This window comes from Rhinoraja longicauda, chromosome 19 (genome assembly GCF_053455715.1).
Source record: "Rhinoraja longicauda isolate Sanriku21f chromosome 19, sRhiLon1.1, whole genome shotgun sequence".
Lineage (NCBI taxonomy): Eukaryota > Metazoa > Chordata > Chondrichthyes > Rajiformes > Arhynchobatidae > Rhinoraja > Rhinoraja longicauda.
Window position 1 is genome coordinate 12,698,932 of NC_135971.1, and position 23,840 is coordinate 12,722,771.

Consider the following 23,840-nt stretch of genomic DNA (forward strand, 5'->3'; position numbering starts at 1 on the left):
AGTACATTGGACAGCAGAAGCAAAAATAGAAAACTAGGATTTTTCCTAGTATCTCTCCTATTTGTGATAAATGTCAATTTCAAGAAGCTAATTTAATTCATATTTTCGTAACTTGCATAAAAATGCAAAATTTCTGGTTGGATATTTTAAAAATAGTTTCTAAAGTTATCGACAAGCAATTGGATATGGATCCAAAATTAATTATATTAGGATTATCAGAACATACTACAAACTTTACAACAAGTCAGGTACATTTTATTGATTACAGTTTAATAACTGCGAAAAAATTAATACTTAAATTTTGGAAAAAAACAATAACCCCCACAATTAAAATGTGGGCTACGGAAATGACAGAGACCCTGCATTTCGAAAAAATAAGATTTGCCTTAATTGACAAACCTGATTTATTTTTTTAAATATGGTCTCCATTTATTGAATTTTTAGAAAAGTAAATGGGTTTGACACAGGACTAAAATTTAAAAAATTAATTAAAAGTTGAAACTTGAGTTTAGGGTTGGATGTACAACTGTCTCCCGGATCTACCCCCTTTAATTTTTATAGTTGTACCCTTTTTGTTTTTAAATTATTGTTCTCTCTTCCCAATAGTTTATAGTTTTTTTTTCTTTTTTCTTTATTTTTTATTTTCTCTCTTTAAAATTTTTAAAATTGAAGCTATATAACAAATTTGTCTTTTATTTCTATCTGTACATATGCTTTTCAAAAAAAAAATCACAAAAAAAAAAAGAAAAGAAAACGATGGAAAACCTCGTCAGGTTGGGCAGCATCTGCGGAAGGCAATCAACGACCCTCAGTTTAGAGTCCTCACCCCACACCCAATACTCTGACCGCTTGGTCTGCTATTGCTGCCGGGCCAACTGAGCTATTTGTGATTTCCAGCACATTGTGACTTTATTACAGATTTTCATTTCATCCTCGACAACAGACGTCCTGACCCGAAGAGTAATTACCAAATCGATAATTAAAATCTGCAATTTTCATTTCACACATGTGCAGATGCTGGTTTAAACCGAAGACAGACGCAAAAAAAAGCTGGAGTAACTCAGCGGGGCAGGCGGCATCTCTGGAGAGAAGGAACGGGAGACGTTTCTGGACTGAGCGAAGAAGGTCTCGACCCGAAGCGTCACCCATTCATTTCCTCCAGAGATGTTACTCCAGCATTCTGTGTCTACCTTCACTTAACGCATATTCTTCATCAAAGATCTAAGACAGGGGTTCCCAACCTTTTTCGTCCCAATTCTCTGGATGCTTTCAAGAGAGAGCTAGATAGAGCTCTTACGGATAGCGGAGTCAGGGGGTATGGGGAGAAGGCAGGAACGGGGTACTGATTGAGAATGATCAGCCATGATCACGTTGAATGGCGGTGCTGGCTCGAAGGGCTGAATGGCCTCCTCCTGCTATTGTCTATTGTCTATTGTCTATTGTTTATCCCTTTGCAACTTTTCCAAAGTAAATTTACCCCCACCCTGTTTTGTTCAGTAATTTGAGTTTACACCCTAACAAAGCAACCGACAGAGGGGAGATTCTAAAATACAGTTTTTAACATTATTAAGTTCAAATAACAATAATGATTACCCCGAGGGGGTAAATTTACCCCGTGTTGGGAACCCTTGATCTAAGACTTGTTTTGCCACTAAAAGAAATCCAATTTTGTAAATGGTAGCCTCTTTATCCCCTGGCTTGTTTGACTGTGCCAAGTGGTGAACTTCGGAAGTAATGATGGTCCTCCGGTACCGGGCATGGTGACAACCTACCGCAAATTCCTTGCCGCCTGTGGGGGGCGCTTTTTCCTCGGCGCTCCCTCTCGGCAATGCGAATGCAAGTAGGCATCTTCACGCTTGCAAACAAGAACATTAACCTTTTGTTAGTTGGTTTTGAGATAAAATAATCCTTTTTGTTTTTATCAGCGCGGTTTCATTCAGCGCAATTCGCAAGGTTTTGAATAAAAAGAGAGAGAAACAAAAGAGAGGGCGGCAGAGTCGAGTTCCAGAGACCCAGGTTCGATCCTAACGACCTGTGCGGAGTTTGTACGTTCTCCCCGTGACCGCGTGGGTTTTCCCCGGGTGCTCCGGTTTCCCCTACCCACCCACACCGCAGAGACGTACAGGTATGTAGATTAAGTTGTGTAGATAACCATATTACGCACTTATTATGCATGCTGCACATTCCACATGTGATCCAGTCTGTGTCTTCATCCCTACCTAGACTATGTAAACTGCCTTACGATGTCTTACAGCAGACTAGATGCTGACTACGGAGACGATAGCATGTAATGTTTTCTCCGCTTGTGTTACAATAAAACTGCGAGTTGTTACTCCTGTGTATGGGTTTGATTCCAACAACATGGTGTCAGAAGTGGGATCCGAACCCACCCCTCCAGTTGGAGACCAGAAATTGAGTAACGTCCCGCAACTTGATTCCAAACAACAAGTTGGCTACGGGAAAGATTGCAAATTGTCCCTAGTGTGTGGAGGATACTGTTAGTGTGCGGGGATCGCTGGTCGACGTGGACACGGTGGGCGGAAGGGCCTGTTTCCACGCTAAACATAAACTGTGCAAATGTTGACAACACTCAGCAGGCCGAAGAGCCTTCTCAATCCGTCTGATGAAAGATCTTCGACCCGTAAGGTTAATGGAGACACAAGCAACTGCAGATGCTGGAGGTTTGAGTAAATGAAATGCAAAGTGCTGGATGAACCCAGAGGTGTAGGAAGGAACTGCAGATGCTGGTTTGCATAGAAGATGGACACAAAATGCTGGAGTAACACAGCAGGTCAGGCAGCACCTCTGGGGAAAAAAAGGAATAGGTGGCGTTTCGGGTCGAGACCGTTCTTCAGGCTGAGTGTCCGAGGAGAGGGAAAAAAGAGATAAGAACCTAGCAGGCCAGGTAGCATCTGTGGAAGGCATCGACAGACGAAGTTTCAGTATGAAGTAGTTCCCCGGCCCGAAACTTTGTCTGACAATTCCCTACACAAATGCTGCCAGGCCCGCTGAGCTTAGTATTTTGTATCTTTCTTTTTTAACGTAAGCCTGCAGGTACAGCAGACAGCGAAGAAAGCAAAAGGCATGTTAGCCGTAACTAGAGGAGTTGAGTATCGGAACAAAGATGTCTTTCTGCAGTTGCACAGGGCCCTAGTGAGACCACACCTGGAGTACTGTGTGCGGTTTTGGTCTCCAAATTTGAGGAAGGACATCCTTGCCATTGAAGGAGTTCAGCGTAGGTTCACCAGGTTAATTCCCGGGATGGCGGGACTGTCGTATGTTGAAAGACTGGAGCGACTGGGCTTGTATGCACTGGAAGTTAGAAGGATGAGAGGGGATCTTATTGAAACATATAAGATTATTAAGGGATTCGACACGCAAGAGGTAGGAAACACGTTCACGGTGTTGGGGGAGTCCAGAACCAGGGGCCACGCACAGTTTAAGAATAAGGGGTAGGCCATTTAGAACGGAGATGAGGAAGAACTTTTTCACTCAAAGAGTTGTGAATCTGTGGAATTCTCTGCCTCAGAAGGCAGTGAAGGCCAATTCTCTGGATGCTTTCAAGAGAGAGCTAGATAGAGCTCAAAGATAGTGGAGTCAGGGGGTATGGGGAGAAGGCAGGAACGGGGTACTGATTGTGGATGATCAGCCATGATCACAGTGAATGGTGGTGCTGGCGCGATGGGCCGAGTGACCTCCTCCTGCAACTATTGTCTATTGTCTATTGTCTATTGAACCTGTAAAGTTAGCCCTATTTCTTTCGCCGTGGATACATGCTAACCTATTGAAGATATCAGCATTCTGTGAGCAGTTTCAGAATCCCTGTATGTCCAGTTGTAGCAGGTCGAGTTAGATCTCCATTAAACAGGCTCATGGTCCACTAACTAACCCACTCCCGCATCCCATCCTTTATAAAGTTGTAGAGTCGTAGAGTGATACTGCGTGGAAACAGGCCCTTCGGCCCAACTTGTCCACACCGGCCGACATGTCCCAACTACCCTTGTCCTACCTGCCGGCGTTTGGTCCATATCCCTCCAAACCTGTCCTATCCATGTACCTGTCTAACTGATTCTTGGGATAGTCCCAGCCTCTACTACCTCCCCTGGCAGCTTGTCCCATACACCCACCACCCTTTGTGTGAAAAAGTTACCTCTCAGATTCCTATTAAATATTTTCCCCTTCACCTTAAACCCATGTCCGCTGCTTCGCTTTGTTCGGTGTTTACGAGAAATCAGACCTCTAATGCGCATTGTGGGTTTTTTTTAAAAATACAAAGACGAAATAGGTTGCGAAATCATAATAGCTGGTAGATTGCAAAATGCACTTGGCCTACTTACGCATCTTTTGGAGATTTCAACACCACTGACCTTTCGGAGAATCGTGGCCGGAAGCAAATGCTGAATGGAAACTGCTGGGCACGCAAGACTTCATATATTTCCCCTGAACTGCTCTTAAACGTGGCTAAGTCTAATGAAATTATTAGCAGTACGGATGAGCCTCTTTTGTCAATGCAAATGGTAGACGGTCACAATGTGGGGGGGGGGGGGGGACGACTGCAGATGCTGCTTAAAATCGAAGGTAGACACAAAATGCTAGAGAAACCCAGCGGCTCAGGCAGCATCTCTGGAGAGAAGGAATGGGTGACGTTTCGGGTCTAAAGAAAGGTCTCGACCTGAAACGTCACTCATTCCTCCTCTCCCAAGATGCTGCCTGACCCGCTGAGTTACTCCAGCATTTTGTGGGACTACCGCACACGGTCACAACTTTCTTTTGCTGGGGAAACCTTCAAGGAGCCGGGGGCCTGGATTATGAGGTGAAATGGGCAAAGTTTAAAGGAGATGTGCGGGGGCAAGTTCTTTACCCAAAGGGTGGTGGACGGTACGAGGAACAAATGGGTGAAAGATATGCAGAAGGTAACGTTGGTCTTGTAAAGGTGGGCCCCACAAGGTCCATTGGTGGTTGTGCTGTTGGTGATAACCACAGTTTAAGGATAAGGGGTCGGCCATTTAGAACTGAGATGAGGAAAAACTTTTTCAGTCAGAGAGTTGCGAATCTGTGGAATTCTCTGCCTCAGAAGGCAGTGGAGGCCAATTCTCTGAATGCATTCAAGAGAGAGCTGGATAGAGCTCTTAAGGATAGCGGAGTCAGGGGGTATGGGGAGAAGGCAGGAACGGGGTACTGATTGAGAATGATCAGCCATGATCACATTGAATGGCGGTGCTGGCTCGAAGGCTCGAATGGCCTCCTCCTGCGCCTATTGTCTATTGTCTATTGTCTATAACGAGTTATACAAACAGTGGAACTCAATGGGGACGACAGTTTTTCATAACACGGCTATCAACCAAACTGACATCGAGTGCTGCTGGAAGGTCATCAACTCGGTGAAAGACGCTTTTTGGGTCGGGCCTGAGCTTTGTTGACCTCCCAGCGGAGCGAGCTGTCCGTCGGGGAATGTTGCCGACTGGCCCGCTGCAGACTGCAGGAGTACGTGCTGAGGGACGCACTGAAGCTCGGTCTCTGTGGGGGAAGTCCACCGTCTAGGGACATCCCGCTGCTGGACATGGGGAGCAGGATGTGGTGGAGGCGCCCCTCAAAATAAGAGAAGGGATTCCACGCCTGTGGGCCACATGAGTGGCAAGGGTGGGGGAGTAATGTTATGTAATTACATTTACATGACTAGGCTTGTATATACTGGACTTTGGAAGGATGAGAGGGGATCTTATTGAAACATATAAGATTATTAAAGGATTGGACACGTTAGAGGCAGAAAACATGTTCCCAATGTTGGCGGGGTCCAGAACAAGGGGCCACATTTTAAGAATAAGGGGTAGGCCATTTAGAACGGAGACGAGGAAAAACTTTTTCAGTCAGAGAGTTGTAAATCAGTGGAATTATCTGCCTCAGTAGGCAGTGGAGGCTAATTCTCTGGATGCTTTCAAGAGAAATCTATATAGAGCTCTTAATGATAGCGGAGTCAGGAGGTATGGGGAGAAGGCAGGAACGGGGTACTGATTGTGCATGATCAGCCGTGATCACATTGAATGGCGGTACTGGCTCGAAGGGCCGAATGGCCTACTCCTGCACCTATTGTCTATTGTCTAATTGGTGTATTGAATATCTCTCTGTATTGAATGTATCTATAGCCTCCGAGAATGTCGGATGGATTTTTGTAAGGAACATGTTTTGTATATATTTATCTCTCGAATAAAGTATATTATGATTTATTTTTTAATTAACTAAAAGGCAGCAAGGAAGAACATGTTCTAAACTATCTTTTCTGATGTATTTGGGTTGAATGTAGCACTTTGCACTAAAAAGGTTATTTCAAGTCGTTTGCAAATATGCTAATTCGCTGTTTCAAGCGCGGTAGAGTTGTTTTTCCTAGCATGGCTATCAACTAAAGGGTGGTAAGTAAAACAACATGTTGTAAACGGCCTTTTCTGTACGGCGACTAGGGAGGGGTGGGACGGTGATAGAAAGCTTCTTAGGGTTACGTTGAAGTTAGAGACATCAATATTCATACCGCTGCGCTGTTAGCTGCCCCTCTCTCGCCATTGTCTGCACCACTCGTTATCACCCACCCTGCAACCGACAATAGACCCTTGTGGGCTCTACCATTCCTTGATCGTAGATTTTTGCAAATCTTTCAACCATTTGTTCTCTGTACCGTCTGCATCTCTCGTTTCCCTTTCCCCTGATTCTCAGTCTGAAGAAGAGTCTCGACCCGAAACGTCACCTATTCAATAGACAATAGACAATAGGTGCAGGAGGAGGCCATTCGGCCCTTCGAGCCAGCACCGCCATTCATTGTGATCGTGGCTGATCATTCTCAATCAGTACCCCGTTCCTGCCTTCTCCCCATACCCCCTGACTCCGCTATCCTTAAGAGCTCTATCTATCTCTCTCTTGAATGCATTCAGAGAATTGGCCTCCACTGCCTTCTGTGGCAGAGAATTCCGCAGATTCACAACTCTCTGACTGAAATAGGTTTGCCTCATCTCAGTTCTAAGTGGCCTACCCCTTATTCTTAAACTGTGGCCCCTTGTTCTGGACTCCCCCAACATTGGGAACATGTTACCTGCCTCTAACGTGTCCAACCCCTTAATAATCTTATACGTTTCGATAAGATCTCCTATCATTCTTCTAAATTCCAGTGTATACAAGCCTAGTCGCTCCAGTCTTTCAACATATGACAGTCCCGCCATTCCGGGAATTAACCTAGTAAACCTAGGTTACTACGCCTTCTCTCTAGAGATAGTGCCTGACCCACATGAGTCACTCCAGCTTTTTGTGTCTATCTTCGGTGTAAACCAGCATCTGCAGTTCCTTCCTCCGCAGCGCTGGTGTCTACATGAATGAGTAGATAGTGGCCCTGCATACCAAGCGTTGCACGCTTCCTGCCTCTATCGTTATTCATTGCTTTCAAGCCGGTTAAAACTGATGAATGGGAATGTATCACATTTGGATGTCGCACAGAACACTCACCTACATTAAAAAATATATATTTACCTGATGATTGGGATGGTCCATCGTTCTTATTCTTGGCGCTGCTACTGGTTGCAAAAGGAAAATTAAACGGAATTATTGTAATAGGCACGACAATCGGTTTGAATATGCCTGAATTATGTTGAATTATGTTGAAAAAAGTAATTAATTTTGCATAATGCGCAATCTATAACTGAGATTCTAGCCAATTAGCTCATTTTCAAGCAAGTTTCATATATATATATATATGTGTGTGTGTGTGTGTGTGTGTGTGTGTGTGTGTGTGTGTGTGTGTGTGTGTGTGTGTGTGTGTGTGTGTGTGTATATATGTGTGTATATTTATTATGTGTGTATATGTGTGGGTAACATGTGTGTGAGTGTGTGTATACATCTGTATGTATGCATGGGTGTGTATATGTGAATATATCTGTGTGTGCGTGTGTGTGTGAGTGTGCACATATATATATATATTAGTACGTGTGTGCGCGTGGGGTGTGTGTGTATACACCGAGCCACACAGACACAGACACACACACTCACACACACAACCGCAAACACACACATATATGCACTCAACACATACGCTCATAAACATACACATAAATACGCTCATACACTCTCATGCACATACGCAGAAACACATACACATGCACTTACACACACACACATTCACACACAGATACACACACACACACACACGCACGCACATACACGCACGCACACGCACACACGCACACACACACACACACACAAACACACACACATACAAACGCACGCACAATAAAACTGTTTGGAGTCTCTTAACTACACCAACACAACACGTGAAAAACCTACTTGGTTCTTTTGCAGAATCAAAAGACGAACATTCCCTGTGGAAAATTTCAAAACAAATATATTAATTCCTCTTCTTCGCAGTGTGAAATATTTCACCAACAGTAAAAAACATTAATTGTTTATTGGCTTACCTGACAAGTAACGCGTAAGCTGCGAGGGAGAATGGGAAAAAAACACATCAAAGGTTATTAATAGAACAATCTCACATCATCGTCGCTAAAGTGAATGAAAATCATTTTAATGTTCATCTCTCTCAGCTGTTGAACGAGTTCACACTGTTCTGAACCTCGCGGTAAATTTGCAACGCTTTTGAAGGCCACGGGGCATGTTCTCGCTGGAGTTTCGAAGGATGAGGGGGGACCCCATTGAAACATACTGAATAGTGAAAGGCCTGGATAGGGTGGATGTGGAGAGGATATTTCCACTAGTGGGAGTGTCTCGGACCAGAGAGCACAGCCTCAGAATAAAAGGACGTCCCTTTAGTTAGATTATGAGGAGCAATTGCTTAGTTAGAGGGTGGTGAATCTGTGGAATCCATTCGTCCATGTTTGGTGTCAGAGAAAATTATGGAATTGAAGGAATTTTCATTGGCGTTCACATTGTTTCAATAGATATTGTTTTAGATATTGTTCATAGTTTTAGTTACATATTTATATTGATATATAATAATAATAATAATAATAATAATAATAATAATAATAATAATAATAATAATAATAATAATAATAATAATAATAATAATAATAATAATGATAATAATAATAATAATAATACATTTTATTTATATAGCGCTTTTCATATACTCAAAGACGCTTTACAGAGATTTTGAGAACATAGGGAAATGAATAAATAGATAAATAAGTAAATAAATAAATGAACAGAGAAAGGAGACAGAAGGTGAGGTGATCTTCAGTGGTTGAAGGCAGTCCTGAACAGGTGAGACTTCAGCGATGTTTTGAATGTGGTGAGTGTGGGGGAGTCTCTAACGGTTTGGGGTAGTGAGTTCCATAGGGTGGGAGCAGCGATGGAGAAAGCCCTGTCCCCCCAGGATCTGAGTTTAGTCTGGATGTGGGGGGATAGGAGATTGGCAGCGGCAGAGCGGAGGGTGCAGGTGGGAGTGTACCTGTGGAGGAGGTCGGTCAGGTAGGATGGGGCCAGGTTATGGAGGGCTTTGTAGGTTATGAGGAGGATTTTGTACTGGATTCTCTGGGGGATGGGGAGCCAGTGGAGTTTATAAAGGACAATATATAGTTATATTGTTACAGCTATCATTTCTAAATAAACAACAGATAAAAATCAAGGGAAGGCCATTTCAAACTGAGGTGAGAAAAAATGTTTTCACCCAGAGAGTTGTGAATTTGTGGAATTCTCTGCCACAGAGGGCAGTGGAGGCCAAATCACTGGATAGATTTAAAAGAGATTTAGATGGAGCTCGAGGGCTAGTGGAATCAAGGGATATGGGGAGAAGGCAGTCACGGGTTACTGATTGTGGATGATCAACCGTGATCACAATGAATGGTGATGCTGGCTCGAAGGGTCAAATGGCCTCCTCCTGCACATATTTGCTATGTTTCTATGTCTCTATGTAATATTAAAACAATGTTTTAATAGGCCTGGTTAGAGTTGACGTGAAGAGGATGTTTCCACCAGTGGGAAAGTCTAGGACCACAGGATAAAGCCTAAGAATTAAAGGAACATACCTTTAGAAAGGGGATGAGGAGGAATTTATGTAGTCAAGAGGCTGTTGAATCTGTGGAATTAATTACCACCGAAGTCTGTCGAGGCCAAGTCAATGGATATTTTTAAGGCGAAGACTGATAGATTCTTTTTATTCACAAAATGCTGGAGTAACTCAGCAGGTCATGCAGCATCTCGGGAGAGAAGGAATGGGTGACGTTTCGGGTCGAGACCCTTCTTCAGAGTCCCGAGATGCTGCCTGACCTGCTGAGTTACTCCAGCATTTTGTGAATAAATCGATTTGTACCAGCATCTGCAGTTATTTTCTTATACTGATAGATTCTTGATTAGTACGGGTGTCAGGGGTTATGGGGAGAAGGCGGGACAATGGGGTTAGGAGGGAAAGATAGATCAGCCATGAATGAATGGCGGAATAAACTTAATGGGCCGAATGGCCTAATTCTTCTCTTCTACCGCCTGGACTTCTGAACGCTTGCATGCATACATGTTCTACCTTGTTTAACGTCCTTCTGGGATTGGACAGGCTAGATGCCGGAAAAATTGTTCCCGATGTTTGGGGGAGTCCAGAACCAAGTGTCACACAGTTTAAGAATAAGGGGTAGGCCATTTAGGACTGAGATGAGGAAAAACTTTTTCGCCCAGAGAGTTGTGAATCTGTGGAATTCTCTGCCACAGAAGGCAGCGGAGGCCAATTCACTGCCTCCAATTCACTGGATGTTTTCAAGAGAGCTAGATTCAGCTCTTAGCTAACGGAATCAAGGGATATGGGGGAAAAGCATATGGAGGAAAAGCGGGGTGCTGATTGTGGATGATCAGTCATGGTCATATTGAATGGCGGTGCTGCCTCCAAGGGCCGAATGGCCTACACCTGCACCTATTTTTCTATGTATCCATGTTTCTACCTTTATTTCGTCGAGCGAGGACTCCGATCGCTGCAAGTAACAGCAGAATAATCAAGAAGGCGACGCCACCCGTGACTGCAATCCACATCCAGTCAGGCAGGGGGCTTGTTGGATTGTTAGCCTTTGCACAATTCTCTGTGGAACGAAAACAAAAGATAAGGATTGATGTATCCATATCGCAAGCCCAACGCAAAATTAAAAGACGGCGGCTCAGCGGTAGAGTTGCTGCCTCTTGGCGCCTGAGACCCGGGTTCCATCCCGACCACGGGACCTGCCTGTGTACAGGGTTTGTACGTTCTCCCCGTGACCCGCGCGGGTTTTCTCCGGGTGCTCCGGTTTCTACCCACACTCCAAAGACGTGCAGGTTTGTGGATTAATTGGCTTCTACAACATGGCAAATTGCCCCTAGTGTGTGTGGGATAGTGTTAATGTGCGGCGATCGCTGGTCGGCGCGGGGTCGATGGGCCGAATGGCCTGTTTCCGCGCTGTATCTCCAAACGAAACTAAACTAAAGTTGTGTCCCCCATAATTGTACATTCCACAGTCGGTTTACCACAGTCTCCGGAGCTGCATTAAATATAAGCTATTTATCCTCTCCTCCTAATTCAAGCGGTCAATACCTGCCGGGTTTCATCTGAAATCGTTCTAATTCTACCATGTCCCGCACTCTTTCTAATACACTCTCTCTAATGGGCGCAGCTGGGGGGTTGCTACCTCAAAGCGCTCACAGCGCCGGAGACCCGGGTTCGATCCCGACTACGGGTGTTGTCTGTACGGGAGTTTGTACGTTCTCCCCGCGACCCGCGTGGGTTTTCTCCGAGATCTTCAGTTTCCTCCCACATTCGAAAGACGTGCAGGTTTGTAGGTTAATTGGCTTGGTATAAATGTAAAAATTGGCTCTAGTGTGTGTAGGATAGTGTTAATGTGCGGGGGTCGCTGGTCGGTTCGGACTCGGTGGGCCGAAGGGCTTGTTTCCGCGCTGTATCTCTAAACCAAACGACCATAATGAATATAGTTAAAGGTGATTCTCAGACGATATTAATAATAATAATAATAATAATAATAATAATAATAATAATAATAATAATAATAATAATAATAATAATAATAATAATAATAATAATAATAATAATAATAATAATAATAATAATAATAATAATAATAATAATAATAATAATAATAATAATAATAATAATAATAATAATAATAATAATAATAATAATAATAATAATAATAATAATAATGCATTACATTTATATAGCGCTTTTCTAGAAACCCAAAGACGCTTTACATATTAGATCTAACATAAAGATAAATAAATAAACGAACAGAAAAGGATGAATAAGGTGGAGCGACGGTCAATGATTGAAGGCGGTGTTGAACAAGTGAGACTTCAGTGATGTTTTAAATGTGGTGAGTGAGGAGGAGTCTCTGACGGTTTGGGGTAGTGAGTTCCAGAGGGTGGGAGCAGCGATGGAGAAAGCCCTGTCCCCCCAGGATCTGAGTTTGGTCCGGATGGGGGGGGGGGACAGGAGGTTAGCAGCAGCAGAGCGGAGGGTGCGGGTGGGAGTGTGTCTGTGGAGGAAGTCAGTCAGGTAGGATGGGGCCAGGTTATGGAGGGCTTTGTAGGTCATGAGGAGGATTTTGTACTGGATTCTCTGGGGGATGGGGAGCCAGTGGAGCTTGTAAAGGACTGGGGTGATATGGTCACGGATCGGGGAGTGGGTGAGTAGACGGGCAGCGGAGTTCTGGATATATTGGAGTTTATTGATGATTTTTGAGGGTGAACCATAGAGGAGGCTGTTACAGTAGTCCAGACGGGAGGTGATGAAGGCGTGGATGAGGGTTTCTGCAGCTGTGGAGGAGAGGGATGGACGGAGACGGGCTATGTTTTTTGAGGTGGAAGAAGGCTGTCTTATAATATTAGAGGAAATTGATGGAATAGCACCTCATATTTCGCTTGGCCAACTTACACCCCAGCGGTATGAACATTGACTTCTCCAACTCTAAATAACCCTTGCTTTCCCTCTCTCTCTCTCCATCCCCTCCCCCTTCCCAGTTCTCCCAACAGTCTGACTGTCTCCATCTCTGTACCACCCACTCCCCTGACAGCAATCTGAAGAAGGGTCTCGACCCGAAACGTCACCCAAATTCCTTCTCTGCAGAGGTGTCTGCCTGTCCCGCCGAGTTACTCCAGCATTGTTGTGTCTATCCTCGATTTAAACCAGCACCTGCAGTTCTTTCCTAATATCAGTTATAATTTTAGATTTCTTTACCATGGACAAGGACCAGTGTGCCTGGTCCGGCCGTGTTTCCTTTCCCCATGGAATCGATATCACAGCGATACACTCCCGAGTCTACCAACGAGATGTTCTTAATCTGGATCGATGCATCGCCTTTGGTCTTAAATCTCTCATCATCGGGTAGGACTACTCTTTTTTTGTAGCGCTCAGCCTTCAAATCCACCAGGCAGCTGTCCTTGTGCCACGTATAACTTGTTATACCTCCCGGTTTAAAAAAGCAATTCAAATTCACGTTGTCGCCTTCGAATACATGAATTGACGCAGGCATTTGAGACACTGCGATTTTATTAGACTCGATACCTGGTGAGACATAAAATAACACACACACACACACACACACGCACACACACACACACACACACACACACACATACACACACACACACACACACACACACACACACACACACACACACAGGAAGATTAGTTTCATGGCATGTTGTCTTTCCGCTGACTGACTAGCACGCAACGAAAGCTTTTCACTCTTCCTCGGTAGACAATAGACAATAGACAATAGACAATAGGTGCAGGAGGAGGCCATTCGGCCCTTCGAGCCAGCACCGCCATTCAATGTGATCATGGCTGATCATTCTCAATCAGTACCCCGTTCCTGCCTTCTCCCCATACCCCCTGACTCCGCTATCCTTAAGAGCTCTATCCAGCTCTCTCCAGCTCGGTACACGTGGTAATAAACTAAACTGGACTAAACTAAAGTAAACTGACCAAATCTAAACAGAACTACATTAAACTAAACGAAATAAACTAACCCAATCTAAATTAAATTAAACTAAACTAAACTAACCAAATCTAAACTAAACTAAACTAAACTAAACCAAACTAACCAAATCTAAACTAAACTAATCAAAAATTGAACTAATAGATGCAGCGCGGAAACAGACCCTTTAGCCCACCGAGTCCGCGCCGACCAGCGATAAGGAGACCTTATCTTATCGAAACGTATAAAATTATTAAGATTATTAAGGGGTTGGACACGTTAGAGGCAGGAAACGTGTTCCCAATGTTGGGGGAGTCCAGAACCAGGGGCCACACAGTTTAATAATAAGGGGTAGGCCATTTAGAACTGAGATGAGGAAAAACTTTTTCACCCAGAGTTGTGAATCTGTGGAATTCTCTGCCTCAGAAGGCAGTGGAGGCCAATTCTCTGGATGCATTCAAGAGAGAGCTGGATAGAGCTCTTAAGGATAGTGGAGTCAGGGGATCTGGAGAGAAGGCAGGAACGGGGTGCTGATTGAGAATGATCAGCCATGATCACGTTGAATGGCGGTGCTGGCTCGAAGGGCCGAATGGCCTCCTCCTGCACCTATTGTCTATTAACACTATCCCACACACATACTAGGGACAATTTACATTTATACAAAGCAAATTAACCTGCACACCCGTACGCCTATGGGGGAAACGGAAGATCTCGGAGAAAACCCACGCAGGGCACGGGGAAAACGAACAAACTCCATGCAGACAGCACCCAGAGTCAGGATCGAACCCGGGTCTCTGGCGCTGTAAGGCAGCAACTCGACCGCTGCTCGCCCCAAGCATGAGCCGAGGGTTAATGAAGGACAACTTCGTGTGGGGTATTTTCAACACGTTCTTGAGAGGCGCTTTGATTTTAAGCAGAGGCAGTCTGAGCCGCGGAGATACTCCAGCACTTCTGTCTTTCTGTTTGTGATCCAGTATCACGGAATGGATGGGGTTGGGGGGAGGGTGTTGAATGGTCAACTCTTGGTTCTGCTTCTTGTGCGCCTCTGTTAGGTACATAGATACAGAGGAAATAGGAGCAGGAGGAGGCCATTACTGGAAGAACTCCAAAGAGAGTTAGATAGAGCTCTGGGGGCTTTCGGAATCAAGGGGTACGGGGAGAAGGCAGGCACGGGTTACTGATTGTGGATGATCAGCCAAGATCACATTGAATGGCGGTGCTGTCTCGAAGGGCCGAATGGTCTTCTCCTGCACCTAATTTCTATGTTTCTATGTTTCCTTGGAGGGCAGGAGGCAGGATGAGGGATGATCTTATCGACATGTATAAGACCATGAAAGGAATCGCCAAGGTATCTCTTTGGTCATTCTTGTACCCAGCGTCTTTCACCCAGAGTAAGCGAAACGGTTTGAAAGCACCTGTTCCCTTTTGTAATCTTAACAAAATTAGGGCCGAATGGCCTCCTCCTGCACCTGTTTTCTATGTTTCCATGTATCTAAGTGTCTATCTGTTAATGTGTTAATATATTAACATGTTAACGTGTTAATATTTTAATATGTTAATATGTTAATGCGTTAATATTTTAATATGTTAATGCGTTAATACTTTAATATGATAATATGTCGATGTGTTACTATTTCAATATGTTAATATGTTAATGTGTTAATATTTTAATATGTTAACGTGTTAATGTGTTACTATTTCAATATGTTAATATGTTAATACGTTAATATTTTAATATGTTAATATGTTGATGTGGTACTATTTCAATATGTTACTATATCAATGTGTTAATATTTTAATATGTTAACATGCTCATGTGGTACTATTTCAATATGTTAATATGTTAATGTGGTACTATTTCAATATGTTACTATATTAATGTGTTAATGTTTTAATATGTTAACGTGTTCATGTGTTACTATTTCAATATGTTAATGTGTTAATGTGTTAATGTTTTAATATGTTAACGTGTTAATATGTTACAATTTCAATATGTTAATATGTTAATGCGTTAATATTTTAATATGTTAATTATGTTGATGTGGTACTATTTCAATATGTTACTATATTAATGTGTTAATGTTTTAATATGTTAACGTGTTAATGTGTTACTATTTCAATATGTTATTATGTTAATATGTTAATGCGTTAATATTTAAAATGTTAATATGTTGATGTGATACTATTTCAATATGTTACTATGTTAATGTGTTGATATTTTAATATGTTAACGTGCTCATGTGTTACTATTTCAATGTGTTGATGTGTTAATATTTTAAAGTTAACGTGTTAATGTTTTACTATTTCAATATGTTAATATGTTAATGCGTTAATATTTTAATGTGTTAATATGTTGATGTGATACTATTTCAATATGTTACTATATTAATGTGTTAATATTTTAATATGTTAACGTGTTAATGTGTTACTATTTCAATATGTTAATGTGTTAATGTGTTAATATTTTTATATGTTAACCTGTTGATGTGATAATATGGTTAACATGTTAATATTTAAAAACGCGTGCAAGCATTGGTATGAACAATAAATACTGCGGTGATATTTAAACAATCTAAGTCACGACCTACCCGGCAGAGCTTGAGAAATCAAGAGGAACATCACGGCTATTGCCCAACCATCGGCCGCCATGGTAGCTGGCTGTGTATAAACAGGAAAGCAAATGTCGTTATTCTCACACGTATCGTGAGATAAGATCGCCGTTCAGCGTTGAACTCGGACACAAAGTGAGACAGCAAGAACAGCGGTTTGGCTGTTAATCATTCAGCGTGTGCGAATAGTGGTCTTGAACCTGACGGGCTCACATCTGACAGGATGCGAGCTGCCAACGAACTTAACGGCCTTTTGTTAAAGAAATGAAACAAGCTGGAGAGACGGTGGCGCAGCGGTAGAGTTGCAGTCTCACAGCGCCAGAGACCCGGGTTCGATCCTGACTCCGGGTGCTGTCTGCACGGAGTTTGTACCTTCTCCCCCGTGACCCGCGTGGGTTTTCTCCGACAGCTCCCCCCACTATCTGAAGGCGTGTAGGTTTAGCACGCCTTTGGGACGTGAGGGAGAACCAGGAGCCCCCGGTGAAAACCAAACGCGGTCACAGGGAGAACGTGGAAACTCCGCGCGCAAAGTGCAAACATATTTGACCGACTGCAGTGAACTGGAAACCAGATATTTGTAGTCTTCTGGGCGATTGGTGCGTCGGCTGCATAAACAGGTGGATGGTTAAACAGCTTCTACACGGAGGGTTAGTTTGAAGTAGGTTAATTGACTTCAGCAACAATTTGTAAATTGTCCCTAGTGCGTAGGATAGTGCGATCGTTGGTCGGCGCGGACTCGGTGGGCCGAAGGATCAGTTTCCGCGCTGTATCTCTAAACTAAACTACCTTGGTCACCTGAGAGCATCAATTAACGCCGATAAAAGTACGGATACGGCTGTTATCACACATCGAAATACGATAGCACAACGTAGATTTTAGAAGCTTCATAACTCCAATGTTGAAAAAGGTGCAGAATATTTTGCTTGTATTCACTGGAGTTTAGAAGAATGAGAGGGGATCTTATAGAAACATATAAAAGTATGAAAGGACGAGACAAGCTAGATGCAGGAAAAATGTTCCCAATGTTGGAGGAGTCCAGAACCGGGGTGCACAGTCTTAGAATAAAGGGGAGGGCATTTAAAACCGAGGTGAGAAGGAACATTTTCACCCAGACAATTTGTTGGGAATTTGTGGAATTCTCTGCCACAGAGGGCAGTGGAGGCCAAATCACTGGATGGATTTAGACAATAGACAATGGACAATAGACAATAGGTGCAGGAGGAGGCCATTCGGCCCTTCGAGCCAGCACCGCCATTCAATGTGATCATGGCTGATCATTCTCAACCAGTGCCCCGTACCTGCCTTCTCCCCATACCCCCTGACTCCGCTATCCTTAAGAACTCTATCTAGCTCTCTCTTGATTGCATTCAGAGAATTGGCCTCCACTGCCTTCTGAGGCAGAGAATTCCACAGATTCACAACTCTCTGACTGAAAAGGTTTTTCCTCATCTCAGTTCTAAATGGCCTACCCCTTATTCTTAAACTGTGGCCCCTTGTTCTGGACTCCCCCAACATTGGGAACATGTTTCCTGCCTCTAACGTGTCCAACCCCTTAATAATCTTATACGTTTCGATAAGATCTCCTCTCATCCTTCTAAATTCCAGTGGAAACAAGCCTAGTCGCTCCAGTCTGTCAACATGTGACAGTCCCGCCATTCCGGAATTAACCTAGTAAACCTAAGCTGCACGCCCTCAATAGCAAAAATATCCTTCCTCAAATTTGGAGACCAAAACTGCACACAGTACTCCAGGTGCGGTCTCACTAGGGCCCTGTACAACTGCAGAAGGACCTCTTTGCTCCTATATTCAATTCCTCTTGTTATGAAGGCCAACATTCCATTGACTTTCTTCACTGCCTGCTGTACCTGCATGCTTCCTTTCAGTGATTGATGCACTAGGACACCCAGATCTCATTGTACGTCCCCTTTTCCTAACTTGACACCATTCAGATAATACTCTGCCTTCCTATTCTTATCACCAAAGTGGATAACCTCACACTTATCCACATTAAACTGCATCTGCCATGCATCCGCCCACTCATACAACCTGTCCAAGTCACCCTGCAACCTCATAGCATCGTCCTCACACTACCAACCAGATTTGTATCATCTGCAAATTTGCTAATGGTCCTTTAATCCGTTCACCCAAGTCATTAATGTATATTGTAAATAGCTGCAGTCCCAGCACCGAGCCTTGCGGTACCCCACTAGTTACTGCCTGCCATTCTGAAAGGGACCCATCTATCCCCACTCTTTGCTTTCTGTCTGACAACCAATTTTCTATCCATGTCAGTACCCTACCTCCAATACCACGTGCTCTAATTTTGCCCACTAATCTCCTATGTGGAACCTTGTCAAAGGCTTTCTGAAAGTCAAGGTACACCACATCCACCGACTCTCCCCTGTCAATTTTCCTAGTTACATCCTCAAGGAATTCCAGAACATTAGTCAAGCATGATTTCCCCTTCGTAAATCCATGCTGACTCGGAATGATCCTGTTACTACTATCCAAATGCTCCGTAATTTCGTCTTTTATAATTGACTCCAGCATCTTTCTCACCACTAATGTCAGACGAACTGGTCTATAATTTCCCGTTTTCTCTCTCCCTCCTTTCTTAAAAAGTGGGACAACATTAGCTACCCTCCAATCCACAGGAACTAATCCTGAATCTATAGAACATTGGAAAATGATCACCAATGCGTCCACAATTTCTAGCGCCACCGCCTTAAGTACTCTGGGATGCAGACCATCAGGCCCTGGGGGATTTATCAGCCTTCAGTCCCATCAGTCTACCCAACACCATTTCCTGCCTAATGTGGATTTTCTTCAGTTCCTCCGTCACCCTATGATCTCTGGCCACTAGAACTTCTGGAGATTGCTTGTATCTTCCTTAGTGAAGACAGATCCAAAGTACCGGTTCAACTCGTCTGCCATTTCCTTGTTCCCCACAATAAATTCCCCAGCTTCTGTTTTCAAGGGACCCACATTTGTCTTGACTATTTTTTTCCACTTTACATACCTAAAAAAGCTTTTACTATCCTCCTTTATATTATTGGCTAGTTTACCCTCGATTTAAGAGAGAGTTAGATAGAGCTCCAGGTGCCAGTGGAATCTAGGGATATGGGGAGAAGGCAGGCACGGGTTACTGATTGTGGATGATCAGCCATGAGCACAATGAATGGCGGTGTTGGCTCGAAGGGCTGAATGGCCTCCTCCTGTACCTATTTTCTATGCTTCTATGTAATAGTAGCCGCACTTTCTACACTGCGTCGTTAAATATAAACAGAGACAGCATGTGCACTATTTAGTTTAGTTTAAGGATGCAGTATGGAAACAGGCCTTTCTGCCCACTGAGTCCACGCCGACCATCACTAGTTGTATCCAACACACTGGAGACATTTGCAGAAGCCGGTTAACCTACAAACCTATTGGGGAAAAAACGGCAGATGCTGGTTTAAATCGACGATTGGCTCAAAATGCTGGAGTAACTCAGCGGGTGAGGCAGCATGTCTGGAGAGAAGGAATGGGTGACATTTCGGGTCGAGACCCTTCTTCAGAAGAAGGTTTTGGACCCGGAAACGCCACCCATTCCTTCTCTCCCGAGATGCTGCCTGACCCGCTGAGTTACTCCAGCACTTTGTGTCTACCTTCGACCTACAAACCTGTATATCTTTGGAGTTGGGGGGGGGGGTCGGAGCTCCCGGAGAAAACCCACGCGGTCACAGGGAGACTGAGCAAACTCCATACAGATAATACCCGTGGTCAGGATCGAACCCGGGTCTCTGGCGACGCAAGGCAGCAATTCTGTTCCGCCCTAGTTTATTTCTAGTTGAAATTTTAATTGAGCGTAGAAACAGACGCACCCCCTCCCCACTGAATCCACGCCGACCTAGTTCTATCCTACACACGAGAGATAACTTGCAGAAACCAATTAACCTACAATTTGACGATATAGAAAAAATCACCCACGCATTTATCTCCTCCCGCCTGGACTACTGCAGCTCCCTATACACTGGGATCAGCCAATCATCCCTGTCCCGCCTGCAATCGGTCCAAAACGCCGCCGCGAGACTCCTGACGGGTGCCCGTAAAAGGGACCACATCACCCCGATTCTGGCCTCTCTCCACTGGCTCCCAGTACGGTACAGGATCGATTACGAGCTCCTCCTATTCACATACAAAGCCCTAAACGGGCATGCCCCCCCCCCCCCCCCCACATCAAAAATCTTCTAACCCACCACTCTATCTCCAGGTCCCTCAGGTCGGCCGACTTGGGGCTACTGACTATCCCGCGGTCTAGGCTTAAGCTCAGGGGTGACCGCGCTTTTGCGGTTGCAGCTCCTAGACTGTGGAACAGCATCCCTCTCCCCATCAGAACTGTCCCGTCCATCGACTCCTTCAAGTCCAGGCTCGAAACCTACTTCTATTTCCTAGCGTTTGAGGCCCTCTGAGGGGGCGCTGTGAACTGTTTACGTATGTGCTGTTATGTTTGTGTGCCATTGTATGTTCGTTCTTAGTACCTGCACTGATGTACAGCACTTTGGTCAACGTGGGTTGTGTTTAAATGTGCTGCAGAAATAAAATTGACTTGACTTGACTTGGCTACAAACCTGCGCGTCTTTGGGAGGTGAGGTAGAACCGGAGCACCCGGAGAAAACCAACGCGGTCACAGGAAGAACGTGCAAACCCCGCCCGCAAAGTGCAAACATATTTGACCGACTGCAGTGAACTGGAAACCAGATATTTGTAGTCTACTGGTTGCTGCATCAACAGTTGAATGGATAAACATCTTGTACACGGACAGTTAGTTTTGACCATCATGTGAGCAATAGGAGAGGTAAAATGAAACAGTTATATCACTTCTGCGACATTTTAACTTCCCATTATTTCCCGCTCAACTCTTTACACGGTATATATACGCCGATCAGCCAAAACATTATGACCTGATGAGCCAAAACATTATGCCCACCCGCCTAACATGCTGTTGGTCCTCCGTGTGCAGCCCCATACGCAGCAGGGTGCGATGCACTGTGTATTGTGACACATTCCTCCCGTCACCACCATTAACATTTTCTGTGACTTGTGCCACAGTCGACCTTCTGTCGGTTCGGACCAGACGGGATAGCCTTCGTTGCCCTTCCGCATCGATGAGCCTTGGGCGCCCAACACCCTGTCTGTCGCCGGTTTGTGGTTTGTCCCTCCTCGGACCGCTGTCGGTCGGTACTCACCACTGCTGACCGGGAGCACCCCACAAGCCTTGCCGTTTCACAGATGCTTTGACCCAGTCGTCTGGCCAGAACAACTTGGCCCTTGTCAAAGTCGCTCAGGTCTTTACTCCTGTGGAAGCATTGTGGGAATCACTGAGACATGGCTACAAGAGGACCGGGGCTGGGAGCTGAATATTCAGGGGTACACAACGTACAGAAAAAACAGGCAGGTGGGGAGAGGGGGCGGGGTAGCTCTGTTGGTAAGGAATGATATTCACTCCCTTGCAAGGAGTGACATAGAATCAGGAGATGTAGAATCAGTATGGATAAAGATGAGGAATTGTAAGGGTAAAAAGACCCTAATGGAAGTCATTTACAGGCCCCCAAACAGTAGCCTCGACATAGGGTGCAAGTTGAATCAGGAGCTAAAATTGGCATGTCACAAATGTAATGCTACGGTGGTTATGGGAGATTTCAACATGCAGGTAGACTGGGAAAATCAGGTTGGTAATGGACCCCAGGAAAGAGAGTTTGTGGAGTGCCTCCGAGATGGATTCTTAGAACAGCTTGTACTGGAGCCTACTAGCGAGAAGGCAATTCTGGATTTAGTGTCATGTAATGAACTTGACCTGATAAGGGGCCTCGAGGTAAATGAGCCATTAGGAGGCAGTGGCCACAATATGATAAGTTTTACTCTACAAATTGAGAGGGAGAAGGGAAAATCGGAGGTGTCAGTATTACAGTATAGCAAAGGGGATTACAGAGGCATGAGGCAGGAGCTGGCCAAAATTGACTGGAAGGAGGCCCCAGCAGGGAAGACTGTGGAACAGCAAAGGCAGGTATTCCTGGGAATAATGCAGAAGTTGCAGGATCAATTTATCCCAAAAAGGAGGAAAGATTCTAAGGGGAGTAAGAGGCACCCGTGGCTGACAAGGGAAGTCAAGGACAGCATAAAAATAAAAGGGAAGAAGTATAACATAGCAAAGAAGAGTTGGAAGCCAGAGGATTGGGACTCTTTTAAAGAGCAACAGAAGATAACTAAAAAGGCAATACGGGGAGAAAAGATGAGGTACGAGGGTAAACTAGCCAATAATATAAAGGAGGATAGCAAAAGCTTTTTTAGGTATGTGAAGAGGAAAAAAATAGTCAAGGCAAATGTGGGTCCTTTGAAGACCGAAGCAGGGGAATTTATTATGGGGAACAAGGAAATGGCAGACGAGTTGAACCGGTACTTTGGAACCGGTACTTTGTCTTCACTAAGGAGGATACAAACAATCTCCCAGGTGTTCAGGTGGCCAGAGATCCTAGGGTGATAGAGGAGCTGGAGGAAATCCAAATTAGGCAGGAAAAAGTTTTGGGTAGACTGATGGGACTCAAGGCTGCTAAATCCCCAGGGCCTGATGGTTTGCATCCCAGGGTGCTTAAGGAGGTGGCTCTAGAAATTGTGGACGCATTAGTGATTATTTTCCAATATTCTATAGATTCCGGGTCAGTTCCTGTGGATTGGAGGGTAGCTAATGTTATCCCACTTTTCAAGAAAGGAGGGAGAGAGAAAACGGGAAATTATAGACCAGTTAGTCTGACATCAGTGGTGGGGAAGATGCTGGAGTCAATTATAAAAGACGAAATTGCGGAGCATTTGGATAGCAGTAACAGGATCATTCCGAGTCAGCATGGATTTACGAAGGGGAAATCGTGCTTGACTAATCTACTGGAATTTTTTGAGGATGTAACTAGGAAAATTGACAGGGGAGAGCCGGTGGATGTGGTGTACCTCGACTTTCAGAAAGCCTTCGACAAGGTCCCACATAGGAGATTGGTGGGCAAAATTAGAGCACATGGTATTGGTGGTAGGGCACTGACATGGATAGAAAGTTGGTTGACAGACAGAAAGCAAAGAGTGGGAATAAATGGGTCCCTTTCAGAATGGCAGGCAGTAACTAGTGGGGTACCGCAAGGCTCGGTGCTGGGACCGCAGCTATTTACAATACACATTAATGACTTGGATGAAGGGATTAAAAGTACCATTAGCAAAATTGCAGATGATACAAAGCTGGATGGTAGTGTGAACGGTGAGGAAGATGCTA

General features: G+C 44.4%; 1 protein-coding gene across 1 annotated transcript; it reads right to left on the reverse strand.

Annotated features, from left to right (window-relative positions):
* Window positions 1-1,341: 1,341 nt before the first annotated feature.
* Window positions 1,342-16,586, reverse strand: LOC144602685 (uncharacterized). The gene is made up of 7 exons (XM_078415817.1): window positions 16,526-16,586; window positions 13,196-13,522; window positions 10,920-11,054; window positions 8,451-8,469; window positions 8,320-8,354; window positions 7,510-7,553; window positions 1,342-1,855 (listed from the first exon to the last, which is right to left on the reverse strand). Exons 1-7 carry the CDS (start codon window positions 16,584-16,586, stop codon window positions 1,769-1,771), a joined length of 708 nt encoding a protein of 235 aa, XP_078271943.1. The 3' UTR covers window positions 1,342-1,768.
* Between the last annotated feature and the right edge of the window lie 7,254 nt (window positions 16,587-23,840).

Bases quoted from the DNA above. Each gene is read 5' to 3' on its own strand.
- LOC144602685 (XM_078415817.1), bottom strand. From the start codon at position 16,586: ATGGCGGCCGATGGTTGGGCAATAGCCGTGATGTTCCTCTTGATTTCT. The intron at 13,523-16,525 runs GTAGGTCGTGAC...ATGTCTCACCAG, and splicing joins GATTTCTCAAGCTCTGCCGG to GTATCGAGTCTAATAAAATC. The intron at 1,856-7,509 runs GTAAATATATAT...CTTGTTTGCAAG, and splicing joins TGGACCATCCCAATCATCAG to CGTGAAGATGCCTACTTGCA.